We start from the raw sequence: 15,433 nt of genomic DNA on the forward strand, positions 1-15,433 counted from the left end.
CGAACGACAATTTGACGTTTCTGACGCTAGCGTAGCATACCTTGGTCCGTGCAAGAAGGTCAATCAGGAGACCCTTAACATACCTCGGAGGTATTGTGCATCTGTGGTAAATTGATGTAGGATAGTTGATTTCTGTTCGAGCCTCTTCATTTCAATGTCAAGACAGCTTACAAACTCTCGTACTATCAATCTTACAGCATGAGTGTCTGTACTGAATACAGTAAGAGATCTCCCATACCAGCTTACAGTATTTGCCACTTTGAGCAATTTGCCACCGAAAACATCGACTTTGGAGATCCGAGCGCAACTAAGGATGATATCCATTCGATCGATTGTCAATTGATGTCTTTCTCCTTCTGATCTCTCCATTTTACATACATAGGAAAACATACACTATCATCATCACCATGCCAGTCATTGCATCTTCTATCCGACTCGGTCTTGTACCTCGATCTCTCAGTCTCAGATCACTATCCACCTTCTCCCCCTCGTTAGCAGCAGCAGCAACGTCCTCTCCCGCTCCAACTACAAGTCGATACGTTAGAAAGACAGCTGTACCTATCAAACCATCATCAACCAAAGCTACTTCAAGTACCAGTACCAGCAAAACGTCCAAATTCAATCCCACCCCTACACCAACAGCGCCATCACCACAGGCAAACTCAGAGATATACGATGATTTTCCTGATGATTTCCCATTACCTTCCAACGAACCCGTTATAGATGATTATTCACATTTGGCTCCTACTACCCCTTCCACCAGCGCACCTCCTACAGCTTCACCGCCCCTGACGAATCTTCCGGGAGAGAGTTACACTTCTTTACCCTCTGCTGGAGGGATAACGGGCGAAGCTCCAGTAGGAGAGGGGAACGACTGGTCGTCTTCTTTTGCGGGATTGAGCGAACGTCCGTTCCCTAAAGAGGTTGCTAATGAATTGTTGAGGGAATTGAGACCTGAAGATGTCGAGATCAAACCTGGTGAGTCATCTTGGAAGGTACTGCACGTACCTGTCCCGTACCTCTACCGTAGTTCTCATCATTTATCCTTCTTATGCTATCGACATGACTGAGAGGTGCTAACGATCAACAAACTCCTGGATAGACGGTCTGCTCTACCTCCCCGAAATCAAATACCGACGTACACTGAACGCAGCGTTCGGTCCAGGAGGATGGGGTCTGGCACCTAGGGGAGAAACCAATGTTGGACCTAGGATAGTCAGTAGGGAATGGGGATTGGTATGCCTAGGAAGGTAAGTACAGGTGTTTTCAAATCACATCCATTAAAATCTGCATGCGGAAACGTGTTGATGGATCACTTGTGTCCGTCTCAGACTCGTCTCGATAGCTAGAGGTGAACAGGAATACTTCGATCCATCGGGTATACCCACTGCTACAGAGGCATGTAAGAGTAATGCTCTGATGAGGTGTTGCAAGGATCTAGGTATAGCAAGTGAATTATGGTGAGTGGTCGCATCAATCATGCGTCCTGTCTTCCTTCACTCTATGATCCCTATCTACAACACCACCTGCATATCCTCAAGCCTAGGAGACTAACATTCTTGTCATCTCGCGTTTCATAGGGATCCAAGCTTCATCAGAGAATTCAAAGCGAAGCATTGTAAAGAAGTGTATGTCGAGCATGCGACTACTAAGAAGAAGTGAGTGGAATAGTCACGTATCGTTATTCAACACTTTTATGCTGATGTAAATCTATCGTGGTTCACAGGAAGAAGCTATGGAGAAAGACTAAGGGACCCAAATTCGAGTACCCATGGAGGGAAGGCGCATAGAGTCGTGCGGTTAAAGGGACAAAGTATTGATGATCCAGATCAAGAATCTCGACCGGTTTTCAGAATTATAGTTAGATGTAAAATATACGATACATGTCATATTACTAGACTTTATGTACAACAGATAAATGCTCTTCTCCTATTGCCTATGCCGAATCACTCGTCAACCGCCCAATTCTAGTTCGGAGCCTGTGAAGTTGTCAACTTGTTCAACAAAGCTGGTTCTATTGCTCAGTATGACCAAAGAGCGAGATCGTTCAGATTGACCGTTTGACATCTTCCAGTAATTGCCTGTTAGATGAAACGACAAACACAACTTTTTCTGGGCATCTAGCTCAAATTCCATCTATACTGATATCTATATCCCTTTGACCTCCTGCTTCAATTTAGCCAATTCCTTCTCCTGCGCTATCAGTCTTTCTCTGCGATAACAAGTTGACCAAACGAATCAGCGGAATCCCTTATCTTCGTATAAATTTATCACGATCAAATGACATAGTGCACCGAATGCAGAATGGGATGATCTATGGTGTATGGTCTATCTGATATGATAACCCTCACTCACCTCCATTTATCCATTTGATCAACAATCTTCCTCCTCGCCTCAGCCAACTTGTTGAATTCCGCTCTTTCCATCTGCAACGAAAATTCGAGTGGTACGTCCGCCGATCCCAATTCTCCCCCTACCAATTCGTTTCGTGCACCTGCACCGATGACAGATGGGGTGGGTGATTGAAATTCCGTATTGGCTCTTAATCCCAATACGCTCTGTCTACCATTCTTCTTTGACTTCTCCTGACCGGTAGACCCGGGATCATATTCGTCCCTTTGAGTTTTAGCTCTTCTGTTGATTTTTGGTAAACCCTTTGGAGGATGGTCATTAAGTATATCCAAGAAGTTCTTAGGTGGATCGGAGAATACAATCTCATCGTATTGCCATGAATGAACAGGTAAGATAGCTGTCATAGCTGCTGTTTGCTGTTGTTGAAGATCTTGTTGAACTATTATCTCGTCATTTACTGGGTGTGTTTGTTCTGATGTTTGAGTGGGTTCTAAGACTATCGATCCTTCACCTTCCTGAACCGAGTTTGACGATTCACCAACAGGTGCAGGCGTTACGATGATTTCTTCCTTTACTTCCTCGTTGTCATCATCCTTCTTCTCCGGCGGTACAGGCGTAGCAGCTGGTGTAGGTTCCTGTATTGGCTCAGGCGCAGGAGTATTGACCACAGAAGTGTTGGCTGTACCTGTACCTGTAACTACTCTACCTTCTGTAGGAGGTGCGACTAATCCCTTGATAGGTAATCCCCAATGATGTAATTTGATAGGATGGTTGAGGGTTAATGGTTTCTCGGACGATTCGGGGATAAATTGGACACGAATTTGAACGACGAACTCTCCCCAACCTGTTTCGGTCACTTTGAAAGGTGGTTTGTCGAATGCTATTTCAAGGTGATCAGCAAAAGGAAATCGAATTTCAAGTCAATGCTCAACCTGAGATTGCGTTGAGCTTGTTTGAGGTGATGATGATTGTCAACTCACCTCGATTGGGTTGAGGATAAGTGTCATGTAATTTGAATGTGACTTTCTTAATCAGATAACTCAGGTCATCCTCTCCTCCAGGCAAGTAGTCTATATCATCTTTTTCTATATCTCCTGAAGGTAATTTGTTGGGTGGTGGGGAAGTAGCCGAAGTGAGGAATACTGTCCAGCGGTGTGTGTCTGTAATGTGATTCAAATGTCAGCTTCAGGTGTCCCGAAGTCCACCTATGGTGGATATAGGGAGATGAATTGTGTAGTGTGTTTGATGAGTAGATGCATGGATTCATACTCACGCCCTGGTGGTGCTGTCGCCTTCTCTTCGTCCGTCAATAACCTAGCATGAGAACCGTAGATGATCGGTCGGTGGACTTGGATGCCCTAAACAAGGAGGTACGGAGGTGTGAGCTTTGTTCTTGCGTCAAACGAAACGAATGTCAGCTCACCTTTATCCTCTCTGACGATGACATGGTTTGTGTGTCCAGACTGATGTGGTGATGCACACTGTGAAATGAAGAATGGTGAGGAGGAAGTAGCAGTTGGAGATTGACTTTGCCAAAACAACAACAACACACTCGGTTATCAGATCAGATTACGTGGTGGGATCGATTCCTTTGTCATCGGCCTGTATTGCCACATCATGATCGAAACAATTGATGGGAAATGACGTTTTTAGCATTTCAGTACCAAACCGGTTAATCGCACCGTAGACTACGAGTTGCAAGAGATGGGAGATGGGATTTCCCTGAATAACACCTCTTCACAGCAGTGTCATGTTATCTCACTCTCCTATGTATATATATATATATATATACCTGTCACTGTCACTTCCCCCCTATCAATTCAATCAACAGTCCATTACTACCAGCACCCAATAGATCAATACCAGCAACATGTCTCAGGCAGGTGGCTACTTCAAAACCGCCATATCCCTGTTATCGCACCTGGAAGAAGGGAAGCCTCACTCGTCCATCACCGATTGGGTAGAGGTCTTATCTTCTGACAGGTACGATGAACTGAGTTTGGACGGTATACCAGAACTGGTGGAGAGCGTCAATATCCAAGGATACCAAGGTACTACCGTGAGTCCTATTTCGATCTTGCCTTTTTCCATCCTGGATTCGTGATTGACACTCATCTATCTCGGTATTTAGGAAGCTGCAAGAGCGATTCGAAAGAAATTGAAGTATGGGAATGTCCATCGACAACTCAGAGCGTTGGTCATTCTCCGAGCGTTGACTGAGAATGCTGGGAAGGGTTTCCAACTGGGTTGGGCGAACTCACAGCTCATGGAGAGGTTGAGAGAAATGGCGAATGATGTGAGTAGTTTCCTCATCAAATCATGATAATGTCTGGCTAATGCCAAGGCCAAATTCTCTCAGTCACTCCTCGATCCTAAAGTGAAGAAGAGATTGATACTGGTATTCCATGCTTGGTCCCTTCACTACAAGGTTAGTCGTTTCACCCCTGAGCGTATTAGAAGCCAGCTGACTCGATTATATAGGATGAGCCCCGAATGCAAGAGGTAGCTCGACTATACAGTAAATACGGTGGAGCCGGACCCGGTGTAAAGAAGGTGAGTTAGTTTGAACCCTCATAAACAGTTTGTCTATCCCTCCACAAATACCGACTTTGAGCGTACTTGACCAATCCTTGTTCTCCAAACTGACTTTGTAACCTTGTTAGCCAACCCCGATGGCCCCTACCAAACAATCATCCACCTCCTCTACCTCTTCCGCCCCCACTTCTGCCAATAGAGGTACCTTCGACGACGATCTCTTCTCTCACGATTGGGCGCCATCGAAATCCGCTCGTGGACCCGATACCTACACCGACCTAGCAGCAGCCAAGGCCGACGCCGACGCCAGAAAGCGTGAGCGGGAGAGTCGAATTTTGATCGAACAGCGGGAAGCTGAAGTCGAGCGACGGGAGAGAGAGTTGAAGAGGAAACAAGATATGGCTGCATTAGAGGCTAGGAGACAAAAGGAAGCTGCGGAAGAAGCTGAGAGAAGAAGGAAAGCGAAAGAGGATGCTAAGAAAAAGGGTTCTCAACCTAAAAGACCACCATTCGACTTCCAAAAGGAGAAACCGCAAGTCATGGTGGCTATTGCGAACGCTATTCAATGTGCGAATAATCTGGTCAACTCTTGTAGGGTTAGTTGATAGTTCAACTTGATGAGCAATACAGGAGCGATCGAAAGGCCCATAAGCTGATATGAAACCTGTTATACCCATAGCTCATCGATCGATCTGTCGAGAGTGTCCTGGAATCGCCCAAAGTGCAAGATAATCTCGACAAAGCTAAAGCAGCAAGGAGGAACGTTATCAGATATATCCAACTTGTCACGGACGAAGAGTTCGTTGGTACTTTATTGGAAGCGAATGAAAAGATTGTCGAGGCCATTCAACTGTATGACAGGGTGAGTTATTGCTTCTCAATATTGGTGATGCACCATCTCTGAAAACTTCCTTACTTTGCAATATGTGTGCTTTAGCTCTCTAAACCAGCGGTGCTCGACTCTGACTCAGATGACGAAGCCAAAGAGACCGAGGCTCTCGCCAAGCGACTTGCCGCCCAGAAGTTGGAAGCTAATCGAACGGGTGAGATCGATCAATTGCAATCGAGACAGAAGAAGGAATCTGCCAGAAGGGAATTGAAGAGACAACAATCGCACCAGGCCCAACCCAAATCTAGCAGAAGTGCCGGTGCGGCACATCCTGATTTGGCCGATCTAGATTTCGGTGGTAGTATCTCTACGAAGGACCGGGGTCTGCCGAAGCCTATTAGACCCGATAGTGATCAAGAGTCGTATGGACAAGGGTGAGTGGGGGTTTTCTGTTGTCTTGGAGTCGAACCTCATGACCTCTCTACCAAATTGTAGCGATCGTGTTCGTCATTTAGCTGATCGTCTTGGTTATTTCACAGCTCTCTCTCTGACTTCTCAGACTACGAGTACGACTCGTCCGACGAAGAATGGCGTGCGTCTCACCAAAAAGCTCGATCGAGGGGACCTTCAAGACGACAATCTCTCGCTGCCGAGCCACAACAATACCAACGACAAGCCCCTGCAAGGGATTACGAGGCTTTAGACGATGACTTTACCGGTGGGGCAGGTGGTGGTAACAGAAAGGGACTGTTGGACCCCAACGACCCATTCGGGGATCCGTTTGCGGATGATAATGATACGCCCATCCAGGAGAATAGGAGGATGCAATGTGAGTGTACTGTTAGGCTCAAAGACGCTGTTTCTAGTTAAGCTAATTGATTATTTTCATAGGGGCTGAAATCTAAATGTAACAAGAAAAGCGATTTACGTGTACTTCATCGGCGATGGAGTGAACACATGGAGTGAAAGGATTATCATTGTGGTAAACTCTATACTCTGTATTGGGCTTATGGGAATAATTGGATATGAAATTATACATTTGTTAAGGGCGAACGTCTATTTTATCATTGTAGGAGGAAGGTACCTCTGATTTACTCTCGTATACGCTGACCTTAGTCCATTAATCAATCTTCCCTATTCCAGTCTTTCAACTTTATTTGCGGTTCTGCCTAATACCCCTAACAATCTCTCTACGTACTCTTGTATTTAATTAATGAATGATAAAGAATGCAACCCGGTTCGCAGTCATAGCATTTTGATTAAATACATGGTGCATCAGTGTTACTACTTATTCCTATGATCTAACGCACCAACAGCCTTTCTCATACCCTCTCTTACCAACCCCACTCCCACTTCGCCCGCCATCTTCGCGACTCCCTTGATTGTAAACCAACTTTCCACTCCGTTCGCAGCGGTCATCTGCCATCCACCAATCTGCCCCAATTCATCTCCTGCACCTCTAACCCTTCCAAATTCCCTCTCATCATCTTTCCTGCTCTTACTAAGTTCACCTCGAGTGGTTATATTCGGTTGAGCACCTGCTCCACCCATTAACAATTTCTTTAACGGTCCTAATTCATTTATGATTTCCAATCCCGTTCCTCTAAACCAATTTACAATTCCATTCCTCGCTCTGAATATATAATGTAATTTATCTGTTGTCGACAGTATCAAGTGATTTAGAGGATATCTCTCACGGGGATAATCAGCTAAGCTAGTTATACTACCCAAATCACCACCTAACTTCCATGTATTTTCTAACACCTCCGCTAAACATCTTACATCCGCTAAGCCTTGATTCAAACCTTGTCCAGCTAATGGGTGGATCGTATGTGCCGCATCACCTACTAATGCAGTTCTCTGTCCTAAATATTCGTTCGCGTGGGAGAGACGAAGAGGGAATGAAGCTACCGAGGGAGCATGGATGGATGTGATTGTAGGAGGTAAGATAGGTTGGTCCGTCTCTCCTACTGTATTACCAGGTATAGGTAACGAAGCTAGTAGTTCGTTTATCCGATTTGCGGAAAATGGTTGACCGAGTTGATCGGCCCGGATCATCTCATCGGTGAGAGCGGTCAGTGTAGATTCAGGTAATTGGTATCCACAATTGACCATCAATGTCAACGCCTCTGGAGATAGTCTTTTGAGGGCAGCGGCATGAAGAGGTAAGGTTGACCAAACCATCGTTGAAGCTTCGGAGCTTAATGGGAGGAATGCGATGGGACCGGTAGGGAGGAATCGCTGGAAAGCTGTCGTATTAGGGTAGAGTGGTGAAGGGGGATGATTGAGGGTCGCTACTACTGCATGAGTCTGGTAGGCGTGGCCGTACGTCTCAATTTTCGAAAACAATCGGACGGGAGAGTTGGGTCCGTCTGCGCCGACCTGTATTTGGAGCATCATAATGAATTAGCTATGTAATATTTGATTACAAGTCGGAGAAGCACAATGAGTCAGAACAAATGATTTATTTCCATTCGATGCTGAATATGGTGACGCTTTGCATGCGAACGGATTTCAACGATGAGGGACCACCTTACTCACCACCAAACTACCTTTAATCCATTCCGTCTCCCCCACCCTCAACCCTACCCATCTCTGACCTTCACCCAGCCTCATTTCCTGTACTTTCTTACCCTCTTTGAGATCTACTTTACCCTTTCCGATCTCCTCTATACGTCGCAGCAGGGCTCGTTGGAGGTTCATATTCTCCGTCATTCTCGCCATCGGATGACCAAGCGGTGGGAAGTGGATAGTGGGGAAAGAATTGGGAGAGGGATTCGCCCAAATCTGTACATGATCATCATACATATATAAGCTCCTGTCACACCTCCGATATGATGGCGATGAACGGTGAGGAGCTTTTAGAAAGACATTGTGATGGGATGGTAATGTATAGGGCGGAAACTCACAATCATCTCTTCTACCGGACAAGATCGACTCTGTTCAATATGTTTCCAAACGCCTATAGCTGATAATGTCGAAGCAAAACAGATTCAGCGATGTGAGACATACCATATCAAGCGCAAAGTGTTATGTGTAAAGTAGGTGGAAAGCGAATCGTATTTATACATCCTGAGTGGGAGAGAGATCAACACTCACTTTCCAACCATGAAATATTTTCCCAAGTCAAACTACTTATCCTATTCTCCCAGTCTCCCTCTCCAGACCAATTTCGAGTTTTGTCCAGAGATGATCCCTCAAGTAATAGGATTTTGGTTGTGGATGATATTGTAGGTTGAGATACTATGTCAAATACAAAGTATCAGCGATACAACTCAAGCAAGAGATACTTATACGCTGCACTTATATATACACAATCATACGGCGAGCAATGATAGGAGATTGAATTAGGATGGGACATACATAAAGCACAGGCAAATGCCAATCCTGCGTTAGCCCCTCCGATGATGACTATATCATAACTGTTTTCTTCGCTGATTTCAGGTATGGCCGCTGGAGGTTCGACAGCAGGAGAAGATGAGTGGTTCCTTGTCCCGCCGACTGATGTCCTGCTTAAGAGAATGGCTTGAGGATTGCATGGTGAGGTACGGACGTCTCTACCGACAAGCGAGGAAGGAGGTGTATGTAATGAGCGAGGATGATGATTGATCGAAGACCGCGAAGCTGAGGGAAGGGAAAGTGGTCGAGGGCAGAGTGTCTTGCCTGATGCTCGAGGTACCGAGAGGAGCGATACATTTGCTCGCATGTCTGGTTCAGCCTTGAAAGGCGAATATTGTGTACAGTGAGGTGAGATGAAGAATGAAACGGAATCACGAAACAGGGACGATGGATGAAGATCATCCGAAAATATCGAAGTTGGATATGAGTGAGTTGATCTTATCATCGGAGAGATCCGCTTCCATCAACGAAAGAAAGCGTCAAAATGATGAATGCACATAACTTATATTCTCGTATACTGAATCAGGATACCCAAGCACTAGTATCTACCGATGATGCCCTCGAGATGGAGTCTACCTGATAGAAATCAACTATTGTTCGTAGTCAAAGTATATAGTACCATTCACAGCTCGTATCAAGGATTCACAAGTTTTGATACGGTGCGATGGTGAACTGGTTCGATTTTTTCATTCGTGATCTGCATATCTTACGTTAAATCGTTATAATCGTATTATCCATATTCCCCGGATTCACGGTGCTCTTCCACCTCTCCATCTTCCCTCGATCCATTCCACCCTCCCCAGCCCACTCGCACCACCACTAGCCAACCATCCCGCTCTCGCCAACCCACATCCATCATTCCACGTTACTTTATGTATCCCTACCTCAGGTCTCCAAGCCGCAGTCTTCAGCAGATGAGTCGGTGGGTCATGTTTAGCTCTCTTGGCAATGTTAGGAGGTCGTCGGGAAGTAGCATTTTCGAGTGTTTGAGACTTTTCATTTTCATCAGTAAATATTCGCATCCGTGTGGAATCACTCACCTCAGGTAAGATATCATCAATTATCCTATACTCATCTGATTTCTCACTATAATCAATCTCGTACAGTCGATGCATCGCCAAAGGCTAACATGGCCAACCAATATTAAGTATCGAGAAGCAGTCAAGCGGAGATTTTTGTTACAACTTACAATCTTTCGTTTTCTGAAAAACCCTGCATTGAAGTTTGTAATGATCAAAGCGCCATCTGAGCCAGCTGAAACGAGCATTGTATGATAATCCGATGAGGCGATATCCTAATAGAATAGCACGATAAATCAGTGCACTGGCTCTCCACACAACACCCCGAACACCCCGACTGTGTTGCCAATTCCCAGGAATTTCAGGTTGACTTACCCATACCTGTCCCCTATGACTACTCATCGTATGACTCCTGCCCGAATGAGCACCTCGCGTCTTGATAATCTGAATGATGTAATCTATATCGCATAGAGCCGGAGAAGCCATTTGGGCAATCCATTTAACTGCCATGCATGGTACTGTAGTAACCTATCAGCGCAACTCAGACACACTTTGACTGTTTCGACTAACTGAAGAAGGGTCGGTGGAGAAAGTCAAAACTTACTTCGGGCTTTATTAAGTTCGATTGGGAAGGAGGGATCTCTGAGATCCAACAATGTCGTTGATCCATCGTATGCACCCATCAAGACGTAGAAGGGCTCGCCGCCCAGCTGCTTCTCAGAAGGCGGTAATCGGCCAACTGAGATCGACCGTATAGCAGATACAGCGACTGAAGTGTACAACACGGGGAAGACTATGAAGGAAAAGATCAACATGATGGCTCTCGCAACAAGGCTTTTCGTCTATAGTTACTTTGACTTACTATCCTGTGCATTGCCAGCCTTGAGTGCGTCATATATATCCCAAATTACCAAATGGCCTGTGAAGCACCAATACATAAGCTACGGCTATCTTGTCTTTGGAAATCACTAACTCACCGTTCGATAACCCCACTGCTATCCTCGTTCCCGTCATCCAATCAAGACACATCGCCATCGCATCAGGGATCTCGAGTCGAAGCAGGGGTTCGTCCATTTTTACTTTGGTTCGCCAGGTCTGTATCAGCTGAATGTTCGCCGCATCCCTACGTGGGCCTGCGTATACGACAACTCACTGAATCTTGGATGATCTTGGTTTCTGGGGACAAATCGTGGATGCGGCACAGAATAGAATGATACTGAACCATCCAGCTGTATCGCAGCTAATACACCTGATTTGGGTATCTTTGACTCTGCCTGACCGATCGAAGAAACATCATACTGCTCAAAAAGTCATTAGCTATCTTGAAACCCAACAGATCTGGTAAATCTCGGCGAATCAACTCACATCATCCCATACACCCAGAGGCATCCACTTGAGCTGCATAGCTGGTCCGCCATTCACACACAGTACCATCTCACATGTCATCCTGCTCTGCTGAGACGATCCATCCATAGGTGTATCTGCGGACGAAGGGGATAATGACCATATCTGTATCGATCCTTTGGATGATTGAGGCCACTTCTCAGCCATATGAGGACGAGTGTCCAGGTGAGGGAGGGTAGATACAGCTATATATTGCTCAAAGCCGAAGTCTGGGAGAAATACAAAAAGCTAAGCAGAGTGATCTCAGATCCAGTCAAGTATAGAATCAACTTACCAGCCGACTTGGAGTCTGGATACGGACACCAATCCATCCCCCATATAGGACCGCCAGCGAAAAACGTATGACCTTCGTGAGGTACAACGGGGTTGGTCTCGGCTAAATCGGGCAGGAATCAGCGCAATTGCTTGCATTAGGTGGTTGTACGACGTTGATAAGCTTACCCAATGATCTCGACTGGAATAATGAGAAGGTATGAGCGGACTGTTGATCGTGAGGACCCATATGACACGTTATGTGACTTTCGCCATTGCGGTATATGGGCGTGGGGAGATATGATTCTTCTGCTTCACTATAAAGCGATCATCAGCTAATCTGCTTGAGAGATTTACATTTTACTACCGGGCTTACTTACTCTTCGGTGAGAAACTGTAATTCCTCTTTCGTCCATCTTCCAATATCATCCAATCCTAATCTAACTTCATCTCTCAACAACCAATTTTCCCTCTTCCCTCTATCCTTCTCTTCTAATTCATCTTCGTTCCCTACGAACAATTCGGGAAACCAACCTTCACCTCTCCATTCTTCCCATGGCGAACCAAATGTCAGATACATATGTCTATCCCAATCGTCATTCCTTCTCCTTTCATTTCGTTGACAACTAGGTCCACTTTGATCAATCCACTGTATTTCACCTTTCCCTGCCCAACCATTATTGGGACTGGCCGTTAATCTGGTTTCAAACGGTACTTGATGACCCGATGGGAAAATGCTAGGTGCATGTACCCTCGATTGATCCCTATCTCTAGCTTGATGTCGTTCGTTGTCTAGGTTTTTGGTAGTCGTATTTGGTTTGGTCAACAGTACGGAAGAAGCTTGGATTAACGCTCGATGCTGCAAACTCAGTAAACTGATTTCGGATTGTCCATGTATCGGTGGTGCCGCCAGTGAAACACCGGGTCTGACTGGAGGAACCTTTTTATTCTTGGTTGGTAATTTGGTTCTTGGTGCAGGTGTACCGCTCATTTCTCTTAGACTAGGATCGATGTCATCATCTTCTATACCCCCTTCATCTGGCTCGTCATCTTCGTCTTCGTCTTCGTCTTCATCCATCTCGTCATCTTCAGCTTCACCATTCTGCGATCCATCTGCTCTATCCTTTCCTTTGCCTTTCTTCTCTGGACTATCAGGTTTGAACTCACTCGATTCACCAGATGAGAAACTCGTATCGTCCCCTTGATCTCCCTCGTCTTCTGAATTTGGTGAATTGGCCTTTGAAGCGTGATTTGTTGGTCCAGCTTGTTCGTCTTCGGAAGAGAGATTCTCTAGGCCATCAGCTACATTAGAGTAGGATGCTCTTGCTTTACGCTCTCGTAGAGAGACCATTATGCAAGAGCTGTTCAGAGTGTATAAAACAACATATAGAGAATTGATCAGGTGTAGGGTATAGGTTGTTTTGAAGTGGGACTTTTGTTTGGCTCGGTTGAGTGGTGGAATGGCGGTGATCGCCGACATTGGGACATTTCCACATCTCGGCTCGGGAATGGGAAATGGGAATGGGCATCATCGAACGAATCGTAGAGTGCAAAGATCGTCATTGTCAAGGCAGCACTGTACTGGTATATAGTCCCAACCAATAGTCGTGTAGACCTCTGAATCATCACAAAGGCATCGTAGGATCATGGCTCCCCGACTGCCCGCAGCTCTTCTCCATCCTCGAGCTCTCGCTGGTCCTTCTCGGCCCACGAGACGCGCTCTGTCGACTGTCAGCCAAACTTCTCCTTCACCTAAAATTAGCTCCGTACCATTCAAGATTCGACCTGAAGATGCAGCTCAACGGATGTATATTAACGGTCTACTAGCTTCTGGTGCGTTATCCTCCCGGCGATAGTGACGACCGGGCGACAAGCTAATATGTCGTAATGGAATAGCCGCTTTGCCCAATATGATCTTAGCAGGATTATTACGATTGTTCGGACCGTCCATAACGCCTTTAGCGAATGAATTCGGTCTAGGTTCGAATCTCAAGATGAAAGATATGAAAGCTGTACTATATCCTATATGGAGAGTAGATAGCATATTACAGGCGAGTGTGAAGTTGGAAGGGACTGATCAGAGGGTAGAACCTAAGATGTGGATAAGTACGAGGGAAGGATATGTTCCGGGTGAGTCAATCGTAGCTTTTGTAAGATAGATCTTATCAATAGCTGATATGGGACTCATGGCGGATAGGAAACCCTTTTGCACCTTTATCATATTTATCTTTCGCTGTACCTCCCCTTCCAGACGATCTGCCACAATATAACCTATCTGAAGATCTCACTCAGCTAGGAGACGGTTTCGATGTTGTCCCAGTCCCATTCACCGTTTCACCTCTGGGTTTGGCCAGCAAGTTGAGAAAGTTGATTGGAACAATGAAGCAGTGGGAGAATGTGACGATAGATGAATCGAAATGGGAGGAGATCATGGTAAGTCTTTCAAAGCTTTACTTGCGTCTGCATACTGTTTCTTCTAAAATATTTGATTTTCCCGAATCACTCTGCCTCAGTCAGCTACAATACAGAATCATGTCTGCTTTCTATCCTTATATCGCATCTCTCAATAGTTAGAACGACTTCATCAAGAAGTTATGAGCTAATACGTTTATCTCACTCAGCTTGCCGCATATCCCATCATGTTTCCAATATACATAGCAGAGTTTGAGCATGATATGGGTGATGATGGTATTCGTTCATTCAATGTGATAATGGATGCGCACGACGAGAACCCCACGAATTGTAGAGTCAGCTGGCCACCACCTCCCCAGCTTGTAGAGAGGTGAGTCGGTTCCTTCCTTTCTGTTGCCCAACTCCTATCGATGGACATATGTTGATATTGTAATTTGGATTGGTGCATAGTGGTCGATTTGATAAAAACTACTTTGTGAACCCCGCACCATTCTTACCAATGGCCAACCTCCTCCTCTACCCCTCTGTCGCACCGCATAATGTGATTGGACCCAATACTTCCAAGTTAGTTGAATCATTTAGAGAATGGATGTCCCCCGCCCCATATGAAGATGATAAGAAGAATATACCACCTTCACCGATGTTGGCCGTACAGAATGACGAAGAGCCCAATGGGCCTAATTGGGATGATGTAAGGATACAAAGCTGGTCAGGCGAAGAGAGATTGCAGAATGGAGATTGGATAGAACAGGCTTTGAAAACTCAGAAAGGGATCGAAACCTTAGAGGTGAGTCAGCAGTCTTTCCATCCTGCACACTTCCCCTTCTTGTAGCACACTACGTTTGATGCTTAGATGTTATCTAGGATGATTGTGATTAGCTGACATCTTAAAACGATTGGTTCACCCCACAACAGACGATGTCATACTTCTCTTCTCGCGCACCTCATCCAGAAGACCTCAAAGGTCTAGTGATCAACACTGCAGGGTCTCGACCGACATTTGAAAGGAAATCACTGAGTGATATGGAGAATCAGCTGAGGGATGATGTGGAAAGGATGAAAAAGGAATTAGAGGAGATGAAACCAGAGTGGTTGAGGGAGTTCGATAAGCATAAGAACAAGAGTTAAACAATTCAATTTACGAAACGAAAAGAACTTAACTGAAGTGGGCAAGGGTGAATGAAGGATGACTTAGCTTGAGAAATCAATCGCACGTTACGAATACATATAC

General features: G+C 45.4%; 6 protein-coding genes across 6 annotated transcripts; 3 read left to right on the top strand and 3 right to left on the bottom strand.

The window, feature by feature from the left end:
• Nucleotides 1-407: 407 nt before the first annotated feature.
• Nucleotides 408-1,790, top strand: I203_103483 (uncharacterized protein; the record flags this gene model as incomplete). The annotated part of the gene is made up of 5 exons (XM_019149454.1): nt 408-978; nt 1,103-1,250; nt 1,332-1,460; nt 1,581-1,658; nt 1,727-1,790. 5 exons carry the CDS (start codon nt 408-410, stop codon nt 1,788-1,790), a joined length of 990 nt encoding a protein of 329 aa, XP_019001479.1.
• Nucleotides 1,791-2,148: 358 nt separating this feature from the next.
• On the bottom strand, nt 2,149-3,799 carry I203_103484 (uncharacterized protein; the record flags this gene model as incomplete). Its single annotated transcript, XM_019149455.2, has 5 exons — nt 2,149-2,212; nt 2,356-3,232; nt 3,333-3,512; nt 3,626-3,710; nt 3,776-3,799. 5 exons carry the CDS (start codon nt 3,797-3,799, stop codon nt 2,149-2,151), a joined length of 1,230 nt encoding a protein of 409 aa, XP_019001480.2.
• Nucleotides 3,800-4,222: 423 nt separating this feature from the next.
• On the top strand, nt 4,223-6,586 carry I203_103485 (uncharacterized protein; the record flags this gene model as incomplete). The annotated part of the gene is made up of 8 exons (XM_019149456.1): nt 4,223-4,411; nt 4,484-4,648; nt 4,712-4,780; nt 4,834-4,905; nt 5,016-5,483; nt 5,567-5,749; nt 5,825-6,150; nt 6,256-6,586. 8 exons carry the CDS (start codon nt 4,223-4,225, stop codon nt 6,584-6,586), a joined length of 1,803 nt encoding a protein of 600 aa, XP_019001481.1.
• A 414-nt stretch (nt 6,587-7,000) lies between these two features.
• On the bottom strand, nt 7,001-9,422 carry I203_103486 (ubiquinone biosynthesis monooxygenase COQ6; the record flags this gene model as incomplete). The annotated part of the gene is made up of 5 exons (XM_019149457.1): nt 7,001-8,098; nt 8,258-8,503; nt 8,626-8,684; nt 8,816-8,959; nt 9,080-9,422. The coding sequence occupies 5 exons, from the start codon at nt 9,420-9,422 to the stop codon at nt 7,001-7,003; spliced, it is 1,890 nt and encodes a 629-aa protein (XP_019001482.1).
• A 442-nt stretch (nt 9,423-9,864) lies between these two features.
• On the bottom strand, nt 9,865-13,141 carry I203_103487 (uncharacterized protein; the record flags this gene model as incomplete). The annotated part of the gene is made up of 12 exons (XM_019149458.1): nt 9,865-10,107; nt 10,156-10,239; nt 10,305-10,409; nt 10,510-10,652; nt 10,739-10,927; nt 10,997-11,053; nt 11,112-11,213; nt 11,288-11,432; nt 11,500-11,747; nt 11,813-11,914; nt 11,980-12,107; nt 12,171-13,141. The coding sequence occupies 12 exons, from the start codon at nt 13,139-13,141 to the stop codon at nt 9,865-9,867; spliced, it is 2,517 nt and encodes an 838-aa protein (XP_019001483.1).
• Nucleotides 13,142-13,436: 295 nt separating this feature from the next.
• On the top strand, nt 13,437-15,330 carry I203_103488 (uncharacterized protein; the record flags this gene model as incomplete). The annotated part of the gene is made up of 6 exons (XM_019149459.1): nt 13,437-13,623; nt 13,687-13,920; nt 13,988-14,223; nt 14,412-14,572; nt 14,653-14,989; nt 15,118-15,330. 6 exons carry the CDS (start codon nt 13,437-13,439, stop codon nt 15,328-15,330), a joined length of 1,368 nt encoding a protein of 455 aa, XP_019001484.1.
• Nucleotides 15,331-15,433: the final 103 nt, after the last annotated feature.

This window comes from Kwoniella mangroviensis (assembly GCF_000507465.2).
Source record: "Kwoniella mangroviensis CBS 8507 chromosome 1 map unlocalized Ctg01, whole genome shotgun sequence".
In the NCBI taxonomy this organism is placed as follows: domain Eukaryota; kingdom Fungi; phylum Basidiomycota; class Tremellomycetes; order Tremellales; family Cryptococcaceae; genus Kwoniella; species Kwoniella mangrovensis.